This window comes from Mangifera indica, chromosome 2 (assembly GCF_011075055.1).
Source record: "Mangifera indica cultivar Alphonso chromosome 2, CATAS_Mindica_2.1, whole genome shotgun sequence".
NCBI classification, from domain to species: Eukaryota; Viridiplantae; Streptophyta; class Magnoliopsida; order Sapindales; family Anacardiaceae; genus Mangifera; species Mangifera indica.
The window spans coordinates 17317156-17342383 of record NC_058138.1 but is presented as its reverse complement, the minus strand read 5'-3'; the positions used below and the strand labels follow the sequence as shown (position 1 = coordinate 17342383).

The 25228-nt window shown below is 34.9% G+C and overlaps 3 protein-coding genes and 1 pseudogene across 3 annotated transcripts; 2 read left to right on the top strand and 2 right to left on the bottom strand.

Moving 5' to 3' along the window:
- The first annotated feature begins 170 nt into the window (after positions 1-170).
- On the top strand, positions 171-10445 carry LOC123209588 (N-terminal acetyltransferase B complex auxiliary subunit NAA25). Its single transcript, XM_044627689.1, has 19 exons — positions 171-479; positions 561-717; positions 790-908; positions 1048-1122; positions 2535-2628; positions 2743-2861; positions 3231-3301; positions 4071-4212; positions 4337-4512; positions 4746-4948; positions 5320-5450; positions 6497-6573; positions 6815-6889; positions 6978-7170; positions 7365-7484; positions 7570-7708; positions 8546-8586; positions 8683-8937; positions 9418-10445. The coding sequence occupies exons 1-19, from the start codon at positions 333-335 to the stop codon at positions 10120-10122; spliced, it is 3039 nt and encodes a 1012-aa protein (XP_044483624.1). The 5' UTR covers positions 171-332; the 3' UTR covers positions 10123-10445.
- A 1499-nt stretch (positions 10446-11944) lies between these two features.
- On the top strand, positions 11945-14399 carry LOC123209589 (laccase-13). Its single transcript, XM_044627690.1, has 6 exons — positions 11945-12089; positions 12178-12329; positions 12478-12722; positions 12804-12932; positions 13060-14013; positions 14125-14399. The coding sequence occupies exons 1-6, from the start codon at positions 11964-11966 to the stop codon at positions 14253-14255; spliced, it is 1737 nt and encodes a 578-aa protein (XP_044483625.1). The 5' UTR covers positions 11945-11963; the 3' UTR covers positions 14256-14399.
- Positions 14400-15149: 750 nt separating this feature from the next.
- LOC123208630 lies at positions 15150-15984 on the bottom strand (annotated as a pseudogene).
- Positions 15985-17391: 1407 nt separating this feature from the next.
- On the bottom strand, positions 17392-20286 carry LOC123208629 (cation/H(+) antiporter 24-like). The gene is made up of 3 exons (XM_044626159.1): positions 20047-20286; positions 18769-19776; positions 17392-18682 (listed from the first exon to the last, which is right to left on the bottom strand). The coding sequence occupies exons 1-3, from the start codon at positions 20284-20286 to the stop codon at positions 17468-17470; spliced, it is 2463 nt and encodes an 820-aa protein (XP_044482094.1). The 3' UTR covers positions 17392-17467.
- Positions 20287-25228: the final 4942 nt, after the last annotated feature.

Sequence of the window (25228 nt, the reverse complement as noted above, 5' to 3'; positions counted from 1 at the left end):
CGATTAGATAAATGAGCGAACGACAAGTCATTTAAGTCAAACAACTGATAAGAACAAATCGGTTTCTGATTAATCAAAACACATGTTTTTGCATTTTGCATTTAAAAAGTAATTTAATTTTAATTAAATGTAATTACATACTAATCTTACCATCTTAGTATCATATCATTGTTTTAGTTGAAATCATGATATAAGATCGTTATAAAACCCGTATCCAAACACTCACTTTAGGTTTTCCAAATCCTTTTCAGAGTTAGGTTAGGTTGCAAGGACGTAAGCCTCACGGTCACGAAACAAGCGCATAGGAAGACACTGTTTGAGTGGAACCCTAAATGGCTTCGAAGTTCGGGTTGGCGGGTGGAATACCGGAGCGGAGGGTTCGTCCGATATGGGACGCCATCGATTCTCGGCAGTTTAAGATAGCTCTCAGGCAATCCACTGCTTTGCTTGCTAAATTTCCCAACTCACCTTACGCTCTTGTAAGTCTCAAACCACATTTTTCTTAGGTTTATGTTTCACCTTTGTTTTCTGTTCTGATGTCTTTTGGTGCGGTGTTTTAGGCGCTGAAGGCTCTCGTTTTGGAAAGAATGGGTAAATTTGATGAAGCGTTATCTGTTTGTTTAAATGCCAAAGAGTTGTTGTATAAGAATGAAGCAAATTTGATGGATGATCTCACTCTCAGTACTCTTCAGATTGTTTTCCAAAGACTTAATCACTGTAAGTGTTTACTTCGTGTTTGTGTCTATTGTCATGTCAAATGTCTTATTCACCTACTTTCTGTGTAATCAGTGGACTTGGCTACTGCCTGTTATGAGCATTCTTGTGGGAAATTTCCAAACAATTTGGAGCTAATGATGGGGCTTTTCAACTGTTATGTTCGTGAATATTCATTTGTGAAGCAGCAGCAGGTTGGTGTCTTCAAAATCCTTCTTCTTCTTCTTCTTTTTTTTTTCCTTTTTTGTAAATTTGCTTGTAGGTTGTCACTTTGTATGTGGAATGTGGACAATGGGGCCACGGTTTACTTATTTCAATTTTAATTCTTGGCAGACAGCCATAAAAATGTACAAGCTTGTTGGTGAAGAAAGGTTTTTGCTCTGGGCAGTCTGTAGCATCCAGTTACAGGTTTTTCCGTCTTCTACTCCTCATTTTGCCTTACATGTATTCAAGCTTTATTTGGTGTTTTTGCAAGGACTCATAGTTGCTCAAAACATGAAATGGTGGTCTCCCCAAATTCCAACTCAAGAAAATGAAAAACATGAAAGTATCATGTCATTTATTAATAAATTTAGTGTTGGTGCTCATAATTCACATAACCAATGAATTCTACCCAACTTTAGGCTTTTAGTTTTGGTGTAGAACTGGCCCCGGGAAATTGTTGACCATCACTGGAAATCCATGGCACAAGTATATGCAGCAGAATTAGTACTTTAGTACACATCACCTGACTTTTCAGGAGTATGGTAAATTTCTTTGCATAGTATAATTTGAAGTAATTAATTTCTTTGGATAGTATAATTCGAAATAATACTATTTTAAAGCAATTACATCATATGCATTTTATGTTGATCCTTAAACGTACTGTTTCCCAACCTGGATTGAACCTGTTGATGATTCAGTAGCTCAACCATACTATCTGGTTTAGGTGTGCAATCCTTCCGTAAAGTGGATATAAAGACATGTATCAGATAACACATTTCTGGGTTAAGGGTTGTAATGTTTAAAAATCTTGAGTTGAGATGCTGAGATAGACGGAATGGAAATATATGTTTAACTTGAACGAGCAACTTGCTTGTTATTGATTCATTAATGAGGGATTTTGCTCCTCATCTCAAGATACAATTGTTTTGTCAGTTATTTGTGGGTTATTGAGTTCACAGTATTGAAGGGCATGGATCTTCAATTTAATCTATATGATCAGTTTAATGGAAATCTTCTAATGCTAATGATTGGTTTTTTGTCTATAGGGATAAGGCCCATAAAAAAATCTTATTGTTATGTGCTCTAGGAAGTAGCTCTAGCTTGTAAAAATTTGAGGAAAGAAAGTTTTGTCATTCAATGTGGTTACAAATTCTCTTATTGGTGGGGATCACTTTTATTTTCCTTCATTCCCTCCCTAATTAAGAAAAAGAGAAAATCTACTAAGCAATGCCCTTAGGTATTACTGTAAATGATGATGTTATAATTGAGGGGAGGAAAAAATATGTGTTATACATAAGGGAAACATGATGTTCAAGAGAAAAATATGTGGCAATCAAGTAGATGTTTCTTCATTTTTTTTTTTTTAGGTGCTTGGAAACCTGTATATTGTGCTGGATTACTTGTGATGCTTGAGTAATCTGATTCTATTTCTAGCTTATTTTGAACACATTAGATATCAATTAAATAACTATTAAAAGCTGCAAAAATTTATATTGTTTTATCTGAAAATTGTGTGAGTATTTTCAATAAAGTCTCTAGTATATTTAAGTTACCGCTTGTTTTCCCTGTTTAAATGTGTTTTCCAAATTCTTATTTGTGTTTGTTGTCCTTAATAGGTGTTATGTGACAATGGTGGGGAGAAGTTGTTACTCTTAGCTGAAGGTTTGCTTAAGAAACACATTGCCTCACATAGCTTGCATGACCCGGAAGGTGCAATTTTTTTCTTTCGTTTTTTCCTTATTTTATTTTATCAATAGTATGTAGTGATCTTAATAATGGATTGTACTAATGATTTTTGTTGTTATCACTTGCAATTTGTACCAGCTCTTACTGTCTACATCTCTATATTGGAACAACAAGCAAAGTATGGCAATGCTTTGGAAATGTTATCTGGAGAATTAGGATCACTTTTAATGATTGAGGTTGATAAGCTACGCGTGCAGGTACTTTCTGAAGCCTTCATTTTTCTCAGTATGTAGTTTCAAAAATTATCAACATTACTGCCCATGGCAATATATATTCATGTGTATATGTCTAACACGTGTGATATATTGTACACTTTTTGTCCTTTTATTTTCTTCATTTTTTTGTGAGAAATTCAATTATATCTTGAGTAATTTAAGTGGCAGAAGCACGGGTTGCTGATTCTTTGCATGTTGTGTGTTTTCTACTTCTTCCACAGTGGATTATTATTGCCTGAAAATATCTTGACATGATTCCTTAATTCTCATTCTTCATTGTGCTAGATTTTATTTTGTGTTTCTTGGCTTGTATGGTTTATCAACTTTTACTCTTTGACTTTAAGTTGACAGGGGAGGCTTCTTTCTAGGCAAGGTGACTACACTGCTGCTGCTAAAATATATCAGAAAAATTTAGAACTAAGGTATGCTTGTGCAGGTATATACAACACTATGAAAAAAAAAGTCAAAATTTTGCACTGATACGCTTTGTAATTTCATGCTTTGTGCCCCACAATGACCTTTTTTTATGTGTTCATTGTAAATGGAAATATGGTATCACTAACTAATGTTTTCCTCTGATCAATTGTTGGGGGCCATATGATAAAATAGAAGAATTTTGCTTGCCTCAAAATTGGACTGCAAGCCATTTCATTTTGATAAAAGTAACTTTAGATTATCCTTTTCCATAGTATTTATTTTCATTGTTAACATGTTGCCTTCTAGTGTTTTGCTTGACAGGAAGAAATTAATCATGATTCAGAATGGCTATAGGTTCATTGCTTAATCTTAAGCTGTGGCCCACCATATGTGGCTTAGTAGTTGGCTGGGTTTTCTTACATTTTTGTTATCTTTAGAGTTGAAAAATCATTTAACACTGTTCTAAAGTATCATGATCAATTGAGTTGCTAATTTAGCAGCTGTGATGTCGATTCTGATTTTCCCTTACAAATCTTTAAGTGCATCACTCTGTATGGTGCTTTTCATGCAAGCTTAAATTAGTTTTGTTTCAGTGTCATTTGTTAAGCGTGTTCTGTATTAATGTGTGTTAACATCAAGATTCTGCAATGCATTTCTTTTTTTAATGTGCTTTGTTTATTTCACTTTACTTTGCTGTAACTGTTTTTGTTTATTTCACTTTACTTTGTTGTAACTATTTTTGTCTGTTAATTTTTTTTTCTTTCATCTGTGCAGCCCTGATGATTGTGAGTGTTTCCTACACTATCTAGGCTGTTTGCTAGAGGATGATAGTAGTTGGTGCAATGGAGCTAATAGTGATCCTATTCATCCAGCAAAAGTAGTTGACTGCAAGTTTTCACACTTGACTGATGAAATGGTGCTTATTTTTAAGAGTTCTTTTTTTTTTTTTTTCTGTACTTATTCATGATGTGTGTATTGCATATATTGCATTGTGGCTACCATTGGTTCAGAATCTAACTTTTTGCCAATCTGATTTGCAGTTTGACTCTCGTATATTAGATGCTTCAACTTTTGTACAAAAGTTACAGGCAGAAACCAGTAATAATTTATTAAGGGGTCCGTACTTGGCAAATCTTGAAATCGAAAGGCGAAAGCTCTTATATGGGAAGAAGAATGATGAAGAGTTGATGGAGGCTCTATTACAATATTTTTTAAGGTATCTTAAGGATTTCATATCTTCGACATCATATTTTCATTGTATCATTGTATGGATTTTTTTTAAGTTTTCTGTTCATGCTGACAAATAGTTAACTGTTATGCTCGGTGTATAGATTTTATCAAGTTTCAGTTGTTTATTTTATCATTCTGTCATTCATGGATAAACTTTGTTCATAATGATGTAGCCTTTGTTGTCTATATTTTATGGTGCTTTTTACCTTTTTAACACAGGTTTGGTCACTTGGCCTGCTTCACTTCTGATGTTGAGAAGTTTCTTCTGGTCTTACCTCTTGATAAGAAGACTGAACTTTTGGAGAAGTTAACTAAAAGCTCAAGCTCCCTTTCAACAGTGCCAATACAAGTGCTCGGGCAGTGTATAACACTTTGGAAAATTCAAGAATTGATTGGAAACATGTACAAGCTACCTATCTGTGGTGCGCTTCACTCTTCTACACACATGCATGCACACAATTATATGCACCTATTTACAAGTTTTTCTACTTCTATGTTGTTTTATTCTCTCAAACCTCTGGTCTTGTGGTGATATCCATTAACTTAAGTGCTATTTTAACGATGATCATGTTGACCCATGCATCTGTTATAAAATTTAATGATAAATATGGTGCAACATCATTTCATTCTTATATTTCTTTTAACTGGAGGGTCTCCTCTATTTATCCAATTATTGCTTCTTTCTTCGTTTGTAAAAAGTCTTTACAGGGCTTGTTTATTTCTTCTTTCATATTTTATAATGAATTGTCTGTTCAACTTGTATCATTACAAATTTCGCTGCTCTTCCTTCCAGAACTTGAGTACACTGCTCTTCAAATGACTGAGATGTATTGTAAAAACCTACCACTTTCTAAGGACTTGGATGCGCAAGAGAGCATGCATGGAGAGGAGCTGCTATCAACAGCATGCAATGTGTTGGTTCAGGTATTATGTCTTATGAAAGGATTTATTTGAGATTTATCAAGAATTATATATTATTTATTGTTTTTCCTCATCTTCTGCTCTTTTGGTTTGGGTTAGTGATGAAATTCAATATAGATGGCTGTGATTCATCTCTTCTAGAAAGATTTTTGTATAATATTATGAACACTATGTAGGTGGATGTAGAACTTAGTAGCTCTGACCTGGCTGGGTATTAATTAATTTCATGCATATTAATTTAGATATCTTCTTCCATTCATGAAATGTATTACTTTTGGAACCAGGGAGGCCTCTGATTACTCTGTAAATTTGGGTTGGAGGGTTTTTGTGGGGCTGGGGAGTGGGGGTTTGAAGAGGATAAGAAATGCTTTACTAGTCAAAACAGATTTGTTCCTAACTACACTTCTTGTTTCCATATAAATACACTTTCTTAATGGGTTGATGATGATTTGAATGTGATGGATCACTTGTTAATATGGAGATAAGGTAACCAAATGAATGTAGTATATGTTTGTCTTTCTATAGGTAAAAATGGGCTTTAAAATTTTTCTTTGGGAGATGGGATTGATACCATTTAATCTTGTATGCTCACCTTTCTAATGAGAGGATTCTACTTGTCACTGTTTTGGATTGCGTTGTCATTGTGATGCCCTAATCATATAGATATCAGAAACACCAATCTGAATACTCATCCCCTTTGCTATTTTCTCTGTTCTATTTATTATCCAGTAGTTATTTTGTTTGGAGTAGGTGAGATTAGTTTCTTTATTAGTCTTCTTTTTTTAATGCTGGTATATTCCATGATTAATATATACCTTCCTGAAGATTATCTAGAAAACTTTGAGTGAGAATGAAATCATTCAGTACGAATTGATCAGAATGAAGAAACATATGGTGAAGTGATGTTTAATATATGTGATGGACCCATCAAAGTGAATTATTTTCTGGCTAGTGACGCTTATAACAAGTAACACATCACTATTAACTGACCTGTTTGTTTTTGTCTTCGTAGTTAATTTTGTTAACTATTAATTGCTATTTGTCTTTAGTTATTTTGGCGTACAAGAAACTTTGGCTACTTCTTGGAGGCAATAATGATGTTGGAGTTTGGACTGAATATAAGAAGGTCAGGAATTGTTTTTGCCTGGTTCATTACCCTTGTCATCAGTTCATGAAGCAGTAATGTTATTTTGAATTATTGTCAACCAGGACATGATGTAGTAGCAGAAACTACTTCTAACTTTATTTTCATTCATTGGTACTGCAAATTAGTTTTGGTTCTATCAGCTCTCTGTTGGAAAGCTGTTTGCTCTGTAAGAAAGCTTTTACTCTGAGATGACATTTATATGTGTGGTCGTATCTGGCAGATATGCATGGCAGTACAAGATCTTATTGGTGCACTTATATTCACACTTGGGTATCATTTCATTAGCATATGATAGGTAAATATGTTAATTTCATTTGAATGTTGCTTATTGTTAGCACCTACTGTTTTCTTTAGATATTGAATTAAATTTGTCTCCTGCTTAGGTATAAAGCTCTGGATGTGAAGAATATCTTAATGGAAACTGTTTTACATCACATTTTTCCCCAGCTTTTGGTATCTCCTCTCTGGGTGGATTTAAATAACCTTCTGAAAGATTATCTCAAGTTTATGGATGAGCACTTAAGAGAATCTGCAGATCTTACATTTCTTGCATATCGCCACAGAAATTACTCAAAAGTATGTCATTATGCTAATATTTATTTTTTGATTGAGGACATTTGTATTTTTGGCACGCATGCGCACACATGTATATATACTTAAAGCAAGAGGGGAGAGAGTGTAGCCTTAGCTAGGGCATTAATACAGTGTTTGGATGAGATTTGGACCCTGGGGAATAAATAAAGCAAGATGTTTATATTTTCTTGTTTCAGGTAATTGAGTTTGTTCAATTTAAAGAACGATTGCAGTGTTCTAATCAGTATTTAGTGGCTAGGGTAGAATCATCCATTCTACAGCTAAAGCAGAATGCAAATGACATTGAAGAAGAAGAGGTAGCTTTTATTCTGCTTTTCTAGTAATGGATGCCTTTGCTATTTTTCAAAGATTTGATTATGACATAAATGCATCTACTTGTAGAGTGTTCTCGAGCGCATGAAATGTGGGATTCACTTTGTTGAACTCTCTAATGAGATCGGGTCCAAATCTTTGACTTTTAATGAAGATTGGCAGTCACGACCTTGGTGGACACCAATTCCAGAGAAGAATTATCTTTTAGGTCAGTTTATAACTTGCACCATGTTTCCTGTACAGCTTGCTATTCTTTAGCACGGTAAAATTTGGGGCCAAAGGACAATTTCCCACCCAAGGTTTAATGAAAGGACAAATTCCCAATCTTAGTCGGAGATCGTTGGCATCAGACGTTGCTTCCAAACGATCTATTGCGCGACAGATCTTCGACGACGTCGCTTCCAATTGTCATTTTCGCAGCCTTTTCATTATCACGTCTTTGTCATGGAGGCTAGAGGAAGTGCCGATAGACGGAAGGTTAGCTGGAGTATGTTGTCAAAGAAGGAATGAAACCCTAGGGGGGAAATGGCAATTTTTCAAACCTTGAGTGGGGGAAAAATGTGATAATATTTTATTTTTTTAATATTTTTAGTTAAATGACAATTTTACCCCTATTCATGACAATAAATTGGTGAGTATTTAGGTTTTTGAAAGTTAATGGGTGGGAATTTGTCCTTTCATTAGACCTTGGGTGGGAAATTGTCCTTTTGGCCTAAAATTTGGGACTACAAAATTCTGTGATACCAATAGAACTCATTAAAAGGAAAGAGCTTTTGAAAAAGTATGAGATACTTCTTAGTATATGATTTATTTTGTTGAATACCAGCAAAAGTTTTCTACACGTGCAGAGAAAGACACTGTTCTCGTTTTGAAGTTTACTCAATTTATTAGAGTTCAGATTTTGTTCAAGTTTTTACTTATGAGGAAGAAATTAATATCATGTTGCCCAGTAGTTTTGTTGGAATATGGATGGTTATCTTTTATCTTCTCTTCATTCTTTTCATGATATATATATCTTAAATGTCTTGAAAAATGTCTTGCCCAGGTCCTTTTGAAGGAATCTCTTATTGTCCTAAAGATAACTTGGTAATAATCTTTGCCTACCTGATTTTGTAATTATGTGTACTGCTTCCCATTTTTTCTGTTACCCTGATTTTCTTCTTATGTGCTTATCAAATTTAGATGGAACAAAGGGAAACAAATGTACGAAAAGTCATTGAGAAGAAATCCCTTCTTCCTCGGATGATATATCTATCTATTCACAGTGCCTCAGCATCCATTAAGGAGAACTTCCAAAGTAATGGCTCTTTATCTGACCCAAAAGTTTCCGGAGAGCTTAAGTATTTGCTTGATTGCTATGCAAAAATGTTGGGATTTCCTTTAAGTGATGCAATAGAAGTGGTTGTGGGGGTTTCTAGCGGACTCAAGTCTTCAGGGGTAAGAATTTACTGGTCGTTTGACTACAAGCATATGTTTTCCTTTTTTCTTTTTTAGTTTATACATTTTACTGACTATTCATTGCAAGACTCCAATTTTGTTTGGCACTTAGGCTTCATGATTAGGCTTTTTAGTACTGTTTACAGGCACTATTTTGGATTTTGCTTGTCAAATTCTTGTTTTTACTCTTCTGAAGCTTTGAATTTGTAAAACATATTTCACATTGTCAAACAATTTTATATGTTTCACATTTTAAAAATTATATATTCTAAATTTTAATAGGTAATATAATGGAAGGTTTTTGGTTATATAGCACTAGGCTTTGTTCACATTTTTACATTCATAAGTTTTCTTCGTGGAGGGTGCAGAAATGTTTATTTATTGGATAGGAATGGTTGCTTTGTAGTTGTGTGCACTGCTCCAAGGGTAAACTTGCTGAGTTACTGCCCATTAAAAATAATTTTGTGACCTCTGTTGCAGGCCTTTGGTGCGAACATGGTTGACTGGTTGAATTTTGCTGTGTTTTTGAACGCATGGAACTTGAATTCTCATGAAGTTGAACAGCCTGATGTGAATGGGTGTGGGTCTTTTTCTTGGAATATTGTGAATTCTTTGCTGAAGAATTGTATTCTTGAGAAGGTTAGGTCCATGGAATCTCTCATATGCTCTCCACCGGATGATCTTCCTGTTTTGGTGAATATGGTCACAGAACCATTGGCTTGGCACACTCTTGTAATGCAGTCTTGTGTCAGATCCTCTGTTCCATCTGGTAAAAAGAAAAAGAAAAGTGGACCTGCAGATCCATCTGTCTCTCCAGTTTGTCATGCAATTCGGTACTCAATACAATCCACACGCGGCATACTGGAAGATGTTGCAAAATGGTTAGGGCATCATATCAACAAGTCAGAGGATGAAAACTTAGATATCATATTCTCCTCCCTTGAGACAAATGGACAGGATGAAGGTCCTGGGCAGGTTTTCCAGGCTCTTGGAACATATATCTCAACCATTAACGAGACAGAACTTGGCGTTCGTACTTCCCAAGCTCTGAAATCTTGGAGTCCTATCGATGTTGCAAGGAAACTAGTATCCGGGCAGCGTGTCGTACTGTCTGAATTCCTTCAAATTTGTCAATCAAAAATAAAGTCATTGCAAGCAATACAACAACAGATGGCCCAGGTCTGAAGAGAGATTTTGGTAGAGACAGTGAAGCTGAAGCTATCATTTGTTTTTCCATATTAATGTTTGGAGTTTCTTTGGGCTCTTGGATTGAAGTTTTGGAGGCTTATTTTTCATGGAGATGTGTAAGCACTGATTTTAAAAGCGGTTTTGATGTCTTCTTGAAGGTTTTTTCCACTGTAGAGTGTAGACTAAATAAAACATTAATTACAATTTTTTACACCATTTTATGGTATAACTGTATTTTTTTTTAACCTGAATGATTGGTGCCTTGGTGGTAATGTATTATCTATATAAAACTGTTTGGCATATGTTGTAATTTCCTGAAATCCCTTTGTTTATTATTGACTGACGCATGCTGAAAACAGATTAGGATTTGTGTTGACTTCAATTGCTGATGTTAATACCAGAAATCTGTATACGTGGTGTAGGTGTAGAAACAGCACAAAAGGTATGCATGGTCAATATGCAGGCAAGCTACCCAGTTGCATTTGTCAAACCTAAACCTTGATTTCAACATTAAATACCCAGTACTACTTACTACCTTGATTTATGCCTGTTCATTCATTAATCCTTTCGATACGAGTAATATTATTTGTATATATTTTTAAGTATATAATTGAGTATATAAATAATTATTTATGTGTATCCAGTTTAAGTACATAAATGATTATATACTAATGTGTGTTATTGAATATTATTTTATCTTTAATTAAAAATTATCTAATTTCATAATAATATATATAAGTGTCTAATTATTTATGTATTTAAAATAGATATATACAGTTTTATTGATAAATAATATATTATTATATGTTTGAATAATAAAATTATTTAATCATATAATAACATATTATTTAAATATTAAATTATATACTTAAAAAACATGTATAAAACATCTAACAACCAACATTAGATAGTAAAATACATGCTTAACCTATTGCTAGTGCCTTCTCAATCATGTCATTTGCTTTTCCAAACTAAGATACGGAATTTCTCTGCTCCACTGAAAACCAACACTTGAGGGGAGTTTTCATTTTAGGATATACAATAATTAGTCAAAGTTTCTTTGGTTATCATGAATGACATCACATCAGATAGCATGCAATAGCCTTTTACCAAATACAAGCCGATTGCTGAACCTCCCCCAACTGTCCTATCACTCCTCTTTTTTATCACATAAATCCAAAAACTAACATTTTTGTCTATCAAACCCCACTTACGGTGATCATCCAAGGACAACCGCAGACAATTGTTGAGCTAACAATTGATCTCTCCATTTATACCGTTTAGTGTTTACTCTTCATCAATTAACCAATGCCACAGTTTCATTCATTGTGCTATTGCCTTTGCCTTCCCAAATTCGTCTTTCTCCTGTTACCTAATAATATTTGTATCGTTAATGTATACACTATACATTTTATACTTCATACAGGGATCAATGACTTCAACTTTAAAGCATGATTTGTTCTTGTTTCTTGATATAATTCACCAGAGTACTCAATGAACTATAACTGAGGCAACAACCTCTACCCAAACTTCAAAGTCCTGAAATATGAATAGTAAAACTGGGCAAGTTCAGAAACTTCATGTATATTTCTAACAAATCGATGGAGATAGTGGGTGTAACAAATCCTCTTTATTGTTAAGACTATAGTGTCCTCTAATATAAGCATCATTTGTTGACTTACAAACCTAACATCAATTCTTCTATTTCCACTTTTTAAAATTAAAAATGAAAAATCAGTTTATTCATGTCCCTTCCCGCTTGATCTTAGTATAAATAACGGCCTTTCTTAGGTCTTAATTCACGCTCAAGCACTCAAACTCCTTAAACTAAAACAGCTATGGAATTTCTTAACCTTAAAGCGAAGGCCTGGTGCTCTTGCCCTTGCCCTTGCCTTCTCTTTCTTGTCATTTTTGGCTTCTTAACTTCTCTTTCTAGTGCTGAAACTCACTACCATGAGTTTGTTGTATGTTCTTATTCATTCTATAATGGAATCATATTGTTTATTTCATAGGGAACACACTTGGTAATATTTTTCTCTCTTTTTGTTATAGATTGAAGCCAAGCCAGTGAAGAGGCTGTGCAGAACCCATAACATTATTACTGTGAATGGGATGTTTCCAGGGCCAACCCTGGAAGTTCGAGAAGGTGACAGTCTTGTGATCAAGGCTATAAATAGAGCTCAATACAATGCAACCCTCCATTGGTATGTACCTAATATGCATGCACGTTCACATTTAGACCTCAATGAGCTAACCATCTTAACCAAACACAACTTCAACACAGTCAACATCTCATACTTGTAGTTGAAGCACTAGTAGCTTTGATATTACATATTGTCTTCTATTTATCAGGCACGGATTACATCAGCTGCGAAATCCGTGGGCAGATGGTCCTGAATATGTGACCCAGTGTCCAATCCAACCAGGACAGACTTACACATATTGGTTTACAATCACAAATCAAGAGGGGACTTTGTGGTGGCATGCTCATAGCAGATGGCTCAGAGCTACTGTCTACGGAGCTCTCAACATTTATCCGAGATGGGGCGTTCCGTACCCTTTCCCAATGCCAAAGAAAGAGATTCCTATTCTTCTTGGTAACTCTTTTTCATTCCCCTTCAAAATTGAGAAATTTCTGAGATTATGACATGACTAACTGATGATGACGATACAAACAGGGGAATGGTGGGATAGAAACCCCATGGATGTCCTGAGGTTGGCTACTTTCACAGGTGCAGCTCCAAATGTTTCTGATGCATATACCATTAATGGTCAGCCAGGCGATCTGTACAGATGCTCCAGCAAAGGTTGGCTGTTACGACTATTTTGCTATTCTTCTATCTTGCTTTAGCCTGATGAAACTAGAAGCTTATTATGTGGTGAGTTTAAACTCTGCAGTATCACAAAGTAATGACATAAATATAAATTGCACAGAAACTGAGAGATTTCCAGTGGATTTGGGTGAGACAATTCTCCTGAGAATTATCAACTCAGCTATGAATCAAGAACTTTTCTTCGGTGTGGCAAACCACAAATTAACTGTTGTTGGCGTTGATTCTTCCTACACAAAACCGTTCACCACCTCGGTCATTATGATCGGGCCTGGTCAGACAACAAATGTTCTCCTCAAAGCTGATCAGCCTCCAGGACGCTACTACATGGCAGCACATGCATACAGCACTGGCAATGCTCCCTTTGACAATACCACTACCACTGCAATCCTCGAATACAAAACCGCTCCCTGCAGCTCCAAGAAGGGAAAATCTTCGACTCCAATTTTCCCAAAACTCCCGGGTTTTAATGACACGGCCACTGCAACTGCATTCAGTATACAGGTCAAAAGTCTATCTGCTGTTGAAGTCCCATATGTGATTGATGAGAGCCTATTTTTCACAGTGGGTTTAGGACTCATCAACTGCACAAATCCTAACAGCCCTCGTTGCCAAGGTCCTAATGGAACCCGTTTTACATCCAGCATGAACAATGTCTCTTTTGTACTCCCAACGGTCAACTCCCTGATGCAAGCTTACTATCAAGGTCAACGCGGTGTTTTCACCACAGATTTTCCGCCAGTTCCTCCAATACAGTTTGATTATACAGGCAATGTGAGCCGTGGTCTGTGGCAGCCAACCAAAGGAACTAAGCTCTTTAAGCTGAAGTATGGTTCCAGAGTACAGCTTGTGATGCAAGACACCAGCATTGTCACAGTTGAGGACCACCCTATGCATCTTCATGGATATGAATTCTACGTCGTCGGATCGGGCTTTGGTAACTTCAACCCAAGTAGAGATACAGCAACGTTCAACCTCGTTGACCCACCAAGGAGAAATACCATTGGAACACCTCCAGGTGGATGGGTTGCCATCCGATTTATAGCTAATAATCCAGGTAAATCACAATATTCAAGAGCAAACACACAGGCACATTTCTTTTCTTCACTCGGTAATGATTTGACTACAATTTTAAGTTTTTCTCTAACCCACTCAACTGGAAAAACAGGAATTTGGCTGATGCATTGCCACATAGATGCTCATTTAACATGGGGTCTCGCAATGTCTTTCTTGGTTGAGAATGGAGTTGGGCAATTGCAGTCTGTACAGCCACCACCACTGGATCTGCCGCGATGTTAAATTTACCTGAGTCCGGAATCATGCTATTGTACTTCTTTCCCATAAATCAGTTAGATTGAATGTAGTTCTGTCAGGCAATTGTTTTGCAGTGTTTCTTAATTGAGTGTATTGTTTCTAGATCAAAGAAAGAAATTTCATGCTTGTATAATTATTCACATCTATTCCTGTATAATAATGATCATAACTATCTGAGTTTTTCAATGGGTAATTAACTCCTTGATGAATCTTCAATGAATTGGATGATTAAGGATATGCAAATTACTCTAAAACAGGACACGGTAATTGATCACAGCAATAATTTTAATCTTCTAAAACTAACTGCTTTCTGTTGCTCACAAGTTCTATCCAGCTCGGGTGTAAACACCCAGGCAAAGTGGCACGAAAACTTACAATAGGGTGCGTTTCCATGTTTTGGAAACGTTTCCATTTCTGAAACTCCCTGAAACTTATAGGAAACATTTCGAGTCAATTTTAAATTTTTGAAAAATTTTGAAACACGTTTCTTTTAAAAGAAAAATCGTGAAATCGATTAAACACATTTTTTGTATTTTCAAACTGAAAATATCTTTAAATCTCATATTGAATTCATTTCCTCTCTATTCTTCGATGTGTTACTCATCTCATTCCCGACATATCATATAGATTGATATGTATTATTGTTTTTTTCTTAAATATCTATATATGTTTGCTCAAGAACAATTTACAACATGTTCTATGATTCTATTTTATAGTATTTTTTCTCTTCATTCTTTTTTTTATTATTTATTTTTATATTATACAAGTTTATATATTTTTGTTATACAAAATCTAGTATTTATAAAAAAACTCTTATATTTTTCATATTTATAAGTTTCTCTACGTTTCTATTTTCTATATTTTAAAAAAAATACGTTTTCACATTTCCGTTTTCATGTTTCCACGTTTCTCCGTTTCCGTTTCCGTTTCCGTGCTATATAGCACCCAGGCAACAAATTTGAGACATCGAATATCGTCATGTATATTCTGGCAGCGGATGGAGCAAAATCGCATTCCACACTTGACACAAGTATAGCCAGCAGTAAAACCACAGACTGTGCAGAAATGGCGACGAGACGTAGAACTTGGAGGTCCCGCAACTGCCCTCAAACAGGATGGAATATGCGGAGGCAAGGATTAAAGGTTTGCCTGTTAATACAACCAAAATTAAGACCCGCAATTAAGTAAGAACTAAGCCACAAAACAGAGTCATTTGTCCATTAAAACCTCATGTAACAGCTCAAGGAAAGTCCTTGGGGCCTTCCTAGCATCTTCAAGCCCTTTTGCCTGCCGGGTTTTGCGTTTAGTACCCTTGGACTGCCTCTTTTGTACATAACCTGTAAAGCAATATCAAGATTCGAGAGAACTGCATACACAAATTTGTCAGTTGAAGAAAAATAGCAAGACAAGTTAGAAAACCTTCGTCGTCGTCATCAAGGGAATCTTCATCATCATCATCATTAATTTCAACATTCTCGATTCCGGCATTATCATTTTCCAGAGCTTCTAGGCGAGCAAGAGCTGCCTTAAAAAAATAATTAAGTAAAATAGCCATTAAATTTACTTTAATCTAGTAAAAAACCAAACGCGAAATATGAAAAAAGATAATTAAAAAAATAAAAACTTGAGTTCGATTTTCGGCCCTGGCAAGTGCCGCGGCCATTTTAGGAGCAAGCTTACGAGTTCGCATGGACATTCGACGTTCATCTTCCATTTCTATAGACCCGAATTTTCAAAACAATTTAAAAGAGAAGAACCCGACCACGGTGGCACCTGGCGGAGTTCAGTTTCAGACTCTGCTGACTCAACAAAGACGGAGAGGGTTTCGGTAGGATTTGTATGGGCTTGATGGAGTTAATGGGCCAGGCCCAAAGAAAACTTGGTCTCTTTCTTTAGCAAGAGGTTTTTAGACGGAAATATTTTATTTTCTTTTCTAACCATTCTAAACTTATTAAAACTTACTAAATCAAGTACACTTAGTCGCGCAAACTTTATTTATTTAGTAAAACTATATTCATTTATAATAATTATTAATTTATAAAAAAAATAACATTATATTTATATATTTTGAGTACATCATTTATCACATAATTAAATATTATTTTATTTTTAATTTAAACTCAACTAATTATATAATGACACTTCAGTTATATGTTCAAGAATGTGTATATATAATTTTATTGTTACATATATAACCCTTCCTTTTATTATATAAAAGATTGTATAGAGGATTAAAGACGACAATTTTGACTTATGTATCGTCACTTTGTCGATTTGTAATTAGAATACATAATAACATAATGGTAGATATAAAGTTCTAACTAGTATGCTAGACAATTTTAAAATCATCATTTTATTTATTATAATTTTGTTGTGTTTATTTATTTCGTTAGTATAATTTTTTGCATAAACAATTTAACGTTAAAAGGAATCAAGTTATTGAAAAAACTAGTCTCAGTCGCAATGTTACTGCCCCCCAAACCACCTGATCTTCTTGTTTAAAACCAATTTAGCCTGAAAGTTAAAGCACAACCAATGATACTTGATGAATAAGAGCAATTAAAAGACATCATTGGAGGATTGATCAATGCCATCACTACTTTGATCCAACATTTAGATAATGTTACTTCAATAGACAATGACAAGAGGGACTACAGTCCCCTCGTAATCAATGGCCTCTACGAGGTCTTAAGTCTCTCACACATCATAAATTCTTATTGACTGAAATATTGTTTAATTTTTTCAGTATAAGTGAATATAAAGCTTTGAAATTAAAGTATGCATAGAGAAGGATAAAAGCTTTTTCTATTTCAATTATATTCTCGCTTAAACTAAAAGATAGAGTAAATAAAAGAGCAATGTTACGAGTACACAATTTTGATATATAATTTAGATACATAAATTATGTGTTATCATATGATTGGGTATTACTTTATTTTAAAATCAAAATTATCTAATCGTAAGATAACATATCATTTATATATCCAAATTATATACCAAAATTGTATTCGGGTAATTTTATTGTAAATAAAAAAGTTTATATTTTTTAGAATGATATATTTCTAAAATAAATTTCTAAATATAGAGGAATTAGCATTGACAAAAATGATGTACACAAGAGTTAACTTATCAACTTTCTAATTGGGAAAAATAAATAGTTAATTGATATGTACATTGATGCATAATTATAGGAATTTTTAGCATAACTTAAGTTGTGAAAGTATATTTGTACAAGCAATTTTTTTTTGTCTTGATGCTGTAGTTGTTCCTTGGCCTCTCAAAATCTGTTGATGAACTACTAACACAGACGCTGTGCCTCCAAAATCACTGGATGCAATGTAATCTCCAATCACTCCAAGTTCATAATTTTCACTCCAATGCTCTAATCCTTCTAAGAGCACTGGATTTATCCCTTGTGTTCTTCCAACAATCCATAAATCATAATATGTATCCTCGTTTAATGCTTGAATTGTTGCTACTGTTTCTGCTCCATTCCTCACTACTACTTCTCTGTAAATTACTCTGGGATTTGTTTCATTTTTAACCCAAAACCATGTAACCACTCCATCATCAAGCTTTTTTTCCATCTCATTATCTCCTTCATGGTTGTGTGACAAGAACCTTATTACAATGAGAGTAACATCAGGATTCCCAGCCATTCTATCAGCAAATGCAAGAGCTTCTCGGGCATCTGCCCCCCCTAGAAATAACATTGCAAAATGGTGGAATGAATGTGAATGTCGCCCGATCGTGGAGCATCCTGCAAAAGGGTTTCTAAAATTGTTACTCTTGTTTACAAGAATTCCAACCGAGCAAGGTGCATTGTTTAGCACCTCTATGTTCACAGAATGGACTTCGCGACTACGAATAACTTCAGTTCCTACTAGATTTCCGGGACAATCATTGTGAAAAGGTAAGATAATTATGGTAGCATTGTTTTCCATAGCCACCTCACAAATATCCTGATGCATTGATCGCATTGAGGCCAAGGTTGTGAAAGTATGGAACTTGATTGCTTCTGTGGATCTTGATTCTTGGTACAACTTTAAGGCATCCAAGATGGTATCATGGTGTGTGTCTTTTGCAGGATCATGCTCGTTTTCATGATCTAAAAACACAGGAACTGCACGGCCCATTAGGTCGACGAGGTGGAGAGCATAGACACAAAATGGACTACTTACAGTTGGATAAGAGACTTCTAGCAAGTTTAAGAGGCCTGCAACAGTCTCTTGTTCATAAATGCAAACAACTAAAGGAAGCTCAGTGTTGGGAGGATGATGCTGAATGGTTCTCCTCTGGTTAACCATGTATGGCCTCGATGGATCGTAGAGGAAGTTGATCAAGGGTGTCGCTACTGCAGTTATTGCGATTGTTGTGAACACCAACAATGTGAAATATGGTATCTGAATCATCTGTATTAACAGTTAAATTAACATTAGTAAATAATACTATGGCATCTTAGATAAGAGAGACATATGACAATATTATATATGTATACCTTTTTGTCTAACCAATGAAAGAATAAAATAAGTTCGACTTGACCTCTCAAGCTGACCATGAGGCTGAGAGTGAGACTATCTTTGAAAGGCATATCAAAGTAGAGACAAGGAAGTAGTGTTCCAACAATCTTGGATACATATCCTGTCAAAGCCATGGCAAAAAGTGGTTTCAAACTTGTCCATCCCATATCAGCCATGGCAAACACATTAGTATATAGCCCAACAAGTGCAAATGAAAATGGCATAAGAAACTCCATTACAATGGTCTCAGTTCTCTCAATAAGAGTAGCTCCCAATGGAGGACCATCTGGGATAACAAGTCCCAGCCAAAATGACCCATTTGCAATGGCCATACCAAACATATCAGTCAGAAATCCCATAATCATAACCCCCAACAAAATTCCAACTACAAAACCCTGATTCACTGGTTTCCCTTTTGGAGTTCTATCCACAATCCATGTCATTATTCGTTGAATCACAGTAAAAATGAAAGTCAATAGAATCATCAATGAAAGAAGAAAGGACAATGCATCCATAGCTTCTCCTTCCCCTTGTTTTACTGCCTCAAATGCAACAATACCATTAAGCCCTACTACAGCGCTCACAACAGACAACGACATTGCTATTCGTCCCACCTCGGAACAAAGTAGGTTTAGATCCTTAAGCACGGGATACAACACAGGAAATGAAGTTACAGCAATTGCTGTGGAAATTGCAAAGATCGTACTTATATTGGCAAACTGTGGATCCATCCATTTCCTTGTAAGGAATGCTGCAATTGTCGATGCTATTGTGGGAACGATAAATCCAAATAATGATGTGTAAACTTCTCTTTTCCCTGATCTTTTTATCAACGTCAAATCCATTCTCACTCCGGCCAAGAAAAGGAAATACATAAAACCCATTATTCCAACATTTCTAAATACGTACTGAGCATTTTCTGGGAAAAAATGCTCACGAAAGTTCTTGTTGCGACCTAAGAAAGAGGGTCCAACGATTACACCACCCTAATTTAAAGAATTTAACACAAAAAATGTTTAATTAGAGGGCTAGAGAAATCTTTCAACATCATGAATAATTGAATATGAATCAGTGCATGCAGCAGGAGTTAATTAAAGAGCATATATAATCATGATTAGGAGAGGACAAAATGTGATAATTGATTTTCATTAATTAGTCTATGGATGAAACCGAAAAAGACAACATTATGGTCATTGTTTGATGACAAATATTGTAAGTTGTTTATGAAACGGGGCATGCCGGATATTGAAACTTACAATTATCTCAGAGACAACCCTGGGCTGTTTAAGAGGCTTGAGTAGAAAGCGAACGATCCAAGTGGTAACAACAACGAAAATGACCTCCAACATTATCAAGGTGAAGGAGTAATGCAATGGACTTTCTCCATAAAAAATTCCCGCTGTGTGCGTTTTATGAGTTCTCTTACAAGTAAGGGGAAATCGATACACTCCTTCATTGAAGGGCTTGGACAAGCCATCTGCCCTAATATCCACCATTGCTTCACTAACGATTTGCTTATTAATCTCCATTCACAAATGAAATCTAGCTACCCACATTCTCCATAAGAGAACTAGTGGTAACTTCTAATACTAACAAGAATAATCGTTTTTCTGATTCCTTCAAAAACTTCTCGACTCAAAAAGGCTGTCTTAGGTGGTGATTTAACTTCTATGAAAGACCTATATATGGACCCTTAATTGTTAACCCTCTGTGCATTACTTAAGAAACCAGTCTAATTGATAGCCTTCAAGAAAGTTTGAACTCTCTTGCGAAGCTGACTTTGAAAACTCTTGTTGAGATAATTCATATGATGTAATTTTTCTCCACATGTGCATGCATGATAAAATATGATAGCATGACTTTGAATGATCATCTAGAGGAACCAAAATTTATGAGTCATTTATAGATATATTTTTCAGAGAAATGGTGATGAAATTTCTGAAAAATTAACTCTTATGAGAAACCAAACTGTATGGATCACCGTCATCACCTAAAAACAAGGCGCCTGTTTTGCTTCTGCCTGTGAAGAGGATTTAATATGTTGCAGCACCACTTGTTAGAGATGAAATTGATACACTTGACACGTGGACTAATTATTTTTTTTGTTCTTTTTATTGGACCACTAATTAATTTTAATCTTCTAATTACATCATTTCATTTTACAAAAATTACTACCTCATGAAAAGATAAGAACTTTCATCCATGCATTATATGCTTTAGGGTTTTTTTTTTTTTGGATCAATCAATAATTATCAATGTATCTCAAAGATTAATCTTAAAGTCGATTCATGTTTCATGTGAAAAACTATGGTAAAGTTTAATATTAATGTTATGAATCTTCATGTTTAGACTTTTAAAGTGAGAAAACAGCTGAAGTGGTAGCTATAAGAAGTAAGAATGATGAGTGTGGTTGGGAATTAATAACAGAACATCATTGGAGAAAGGAGGGAGGCCTACTAATTAAAGCTTGAATTGAAATGGTAGGTTTTGTGGTTGCACGGGAGAGAGAAGATAGAAGAAGGAGAAGGAAGATGGAAGATATGGCAATGCTAATTATGTCACAAGAAGATATCTTGAAAAGGTCAAAAATATGATTATGGATGTGCTGAATAAAGGGGTCCATATTCATATCAAATTACTGATAACTCGTGTATACACAAATCATTGTATGAGGTTTTATTATAAGGGTGGGATCGATGGCATGGCATATATTCTCCTGAATTGACTGGTCATGGATTTGTATAGAGTTGAATCTAATTCATCGCCATATATACACCTTTTCCTTTGCTTTCTGACTATGTAATTTAATGTGACATAAATGACAAGTTCAATTCATGTTTCCACTCACAATTCAACCGCATGCCATATCCTGCCAGGCCAGCTTCTGTTGCCCCACCTTAATTCATCCCTGTTGTTATTATTTTTATTTGTTTTAATTTTATTACATATTTTTCTCTATCTTCATTCATCCTTGTCCTTTTTTATACTGTTAAATGTTAATGCTTCACCAAGAGTTTTCATTGTAAACATTAATAATAGCCGCGTCAAAACCAAACAGATTGCAATATCTAAGTTTCCCAGCTGTTAAACAAAACAAAATTAAATTTAATAAACTGTTATATAGATTAACCTTTCTCTTCCTTTGATATACTAATTGGATTTAGAAAGAGAGTAAATACAAATGAAGTTTAAAGTTATTAAAAGAAAAATTAAAAAAAACAAGATCACATGGTTAACAGCAAGTGTTTTAGTGAATCCAATTCCTGTTTCTGTTTAAGCACATTGGCATAGTCCACTATGGTTCTAAAAGATGAAGATGCCATCAAATTATATATAGAATAAAATTAATCATAAGGTCTGGATATTAAAATAGATAGTTGGTTTCTTTGTCCCCATACAGTGAGACACTTCTTGTACCCTAAAGTTAGATCAAACTTCATAATATCAGCTTTATCAACCCTGCACTTGGATTATAATGGCCAACCACATCATCGGTATCAACAGAGAACGGATAACCACATTGCCTAAAAGAATTCGAATTACAAGTCAATTTCAGCATCAAGCTCCCATCTGAATTTTAAATTAACTGATACATTATTTTAATATGTGAATCAATTTGCATGAAGGAATAACAATTTAAGGACAATTATATTGCTTTTACTGTTTTAGATAAAGATGAGCATGAAGAAGTAGATTGAATTGAAATTTAATAGTAATATCAAGTAAATATAAAAGAAAGCGACGAGACGGTAACCTGAACCAAGTTTATAATTGGGAAAGGCGTCAACATCCACAGTCCAAACAACTAAGTCGTCCATTATTAAAAAGCCTGCAACAAAATTTAAGTCAAAACGTGAAACCCTAGCTTAGCTCAGTAAATTGATCTCAGAAGAAGATTAGGGTTTCAGAGTCTCAGACTCACTATTAAAAGCCAAGCTAATAATCAGAGTAATAAATATAAAACCCTCTAGATGCGTGAGTAAAGTTGAGAAGAAAAGTGAGACAGCGACCCACTGAGAGATAAGGAGTAAGAAAACTTAACAATTTATTTCCAAATAAAGAAATTAAACTTTAAGGCAATATGATAACCTAAAAGAGAAATAATGATCACAAAGAGGAAGTAATGAATCCATAGATTATCTGGCTATACACAATTGTCTAGCAAGAGCGAAACAGATAACAAGAGCGTAATAAGTGCGCATTACAAGAGCATGATAATAAGTAAGTTCCTTGGTTTTCTCGTTTGCAAAAACAATTTCACCATAATCCTAAAATAGGCACTCGCAGTTATATGTATGATGCATACCCAGATGAATAAAACCAGAATAGTCAGGAGAATTTAATAGTTGAGTAAGAGAAGAAATCAAAAGCAAAGATCTGTTAATTAGTAGAAAGGGGAAGGAAACATGAACAAGTCGGAGATATACTAAACCACATATTGTTTATCTTTGAAGATATCGGTTGTAATCTAAGTTACTAATAAACTTTATCCATAGAGATCTCTGGTTTTATATCTTATAAAGAGATCAAAGGTGAAACCCTTATAGTAATATATGTTAAACACAGTTCGAGGCATTTATAGCACAAACCCAGATGCCGAAAGGAGAATTGAGAACTTGCTATAGATAAACAAATCCATCCGAGAGTTAAAAAGAAAAAGAAGAAGAATCCCAGATCAAATACCTTGCCATGCAGGATTTTGACAAATAAAAAACAGGCAACATAATCAAAAGAAATAAAGAAACTTCGGTCGTCCTTGATGAGTCATATGTAAAATATGCCAATAAAACACATACCCGTGAGCCAAAATTGTCGCGGAAGTTGAAACTGCACTGTAAATAGTAAGAGGAACCCGTGAAACTCAGGATAGATAGCGCCAGTGATGATTAAACCATCAATCATCGGTAACTGATCATGGCGCTATCCCTCCTGAGCTTTACAGATTCTCCCATACTGTGAATATATAGCGTCAAAACCTCCATAAACAGAAAAGGATATATAAATATAAGAAGCTAAATCTAAGATAGCTCTTGAAAATATATCTCAGAGCTCACATGGAGCGGTGGGAAGAAAAGAGGAGAGATTGAGAGTATTTATAATCAGAATGGGACGTGAGGTACTGTTCTGACACATATGAAAGGGCTTATAAGAGGCTTTGGACCAAGTTAAAAAAGCTTATTAATTTCTGTGGAGAGACGGTTTTTAATTTTATTTATTTGTTTTATTTTTATAAATTTTATGCCTCTCATTACCTTTCAGTACTTTTACTTCCTTAATACGCTGCTGAGTGCCGACTACGTTTGATATCCATGTTTTATTCAAAATACTAAAGTCTAAAGACAAGTTAGACATGCATAATCACATAAAAATGAACCTTCTCCTCTTCATTATTACTGATTTGCTGGAGGCAAACCCTCATTTTCTTAATTCATGATTATGAGAATTACCATCAGGTAATTATTATTATTTTATTGTCTTGGTAAATTAATAATTATAAGAACCCTTCTTTACCTAATGCTCATTATGAGAATTACCATCAGGTAAAAAGATCTGTTATCAGCCCATATGCTCCAAGATGCCATGGTTAGTAGAAAACCCTAGTAGGGTGGCTGCTTCTAATTGAGCAATTAATATATTGCTCCTCCATCTTCATCAAAACAAACATTACTTGGCAAGCTAATCTATTTATTAAGTAAAATCAAGATCAAAGACTTAACACATGCTTGTTGTCGTGGTTTAATTATCAATTAACCACAATTTAACGGGGGTAATAAAAATGGTGATTTATAGATGAGTAAGAAAGAGGAAAGTGGGTCTGCGGAGTTCTCCTCGTGATTAGATTAATGAGATTAATGAAGCTTCGGGTGGGTCAACAGTTATTACGTCAGAGGTCCATGGCTTGCCCATCACTATCCCAACACCACTACTGAGTTTACACTTGGAATCGCCAATTTGTCAAACTCACCATAATCACTTAACGATCTTATTTACAGTCGGCAACATTATCAATTCTTTCTCTAATTTTTTACAGAATTTTACCTGTCAAATTAAAACGTACATGCATGAAATCGTTTAAATATGGTGCAGTAGTGGGTGGCAGACATAGGCCAAAGAACTATTTCCCACCCGAAAGTATGTTTACTATCTCAAAGTTCTCCAGTTAATTTTGAGAATCTCATTTACTTACTCATAAATAATTAAAATTAACGAAATTATAAATCCTTAAAATTTTGTCTCTTTTCCCCTTTAACCCCTAAAAACAAACTATTTTCTCCTAAATCAAGTTTTAAAAAATAGCATTCTCTCTCTAAGTTTAGCTTTCAATCCTAAATGTCAAATCCGACGCCATCGCCAATGATAAAACTTTTCAGAGGCATCACCATGCTCCGACCTTCTCTCTTTTCTCCTCTAGAATGCCGATCTGCTGAAATCTGACCT

Bases quoted from the DNA above. Each gene is read 5' to 3' on its own strand.
- LOC123209588 (XM_044627689.1), top strand. From the start codon at position 333: ATGGCTTCGAAGTTCGGGTTGGCGGGTGGAATACCGGAGCGGAGGGTT. The intron at 2,862-3,230 runs GTACTTTCTGAA...TTAAGTTGACAG, and splicing joins TTGATAAGCTACGCGTGCAG to GGGAGGCTTCTTTCTAGGCA. The intron at 4,213-4,336 runs GTGCTTATTTTT...TCTGATTTGCAG, and splicing joins CACACTTGACTGATGAAATG to TTTGACTCTCGTATATTAGA.
- LOC123209589 (XM_044627690.1), top strand. From the start codon at position 11,964: ATGGAATTTCTTAACCTTAAAGCGAAGGCCTGGTGCTCTTGCCCTTGC. The intron at 12,933-13,059 runs GTTGGCTGTTAC...TAAATTGCACAG, and splicing joins GTACAGATGCTCCAGCAAAG to AAACTGAGAGATTTCCAGTG. The intron at 14,014-14,124 runs GTAAATCACAAT...CTGGAAAAACAG, and splicing joins ATTTATAGCTAATAATCCAG to GAATTTGGCTGATGCATTGC.
- LOC123208629 (XM_044626159.1), bottom strand. From the start codon at position 20,286: ATGGTGGATATTAGGGCAGATGGCTTGTCCAAGCCCTTCAATGAAGGA. The intron at 19,777-20,046 runs GTAAGTTTCAAT...TCTTTAAATTAG, and splicing joins GGGTTGTCTCTGAGATAATT to GGTGGTGTAATCGTTGGACC. The intron at 18,683-18,768 runs GTATACATATAT...CTGTTAATACAG, and splicing joins TTCATTGGTTAGACAAAAAG to ATGATTCAGATACCATATTT.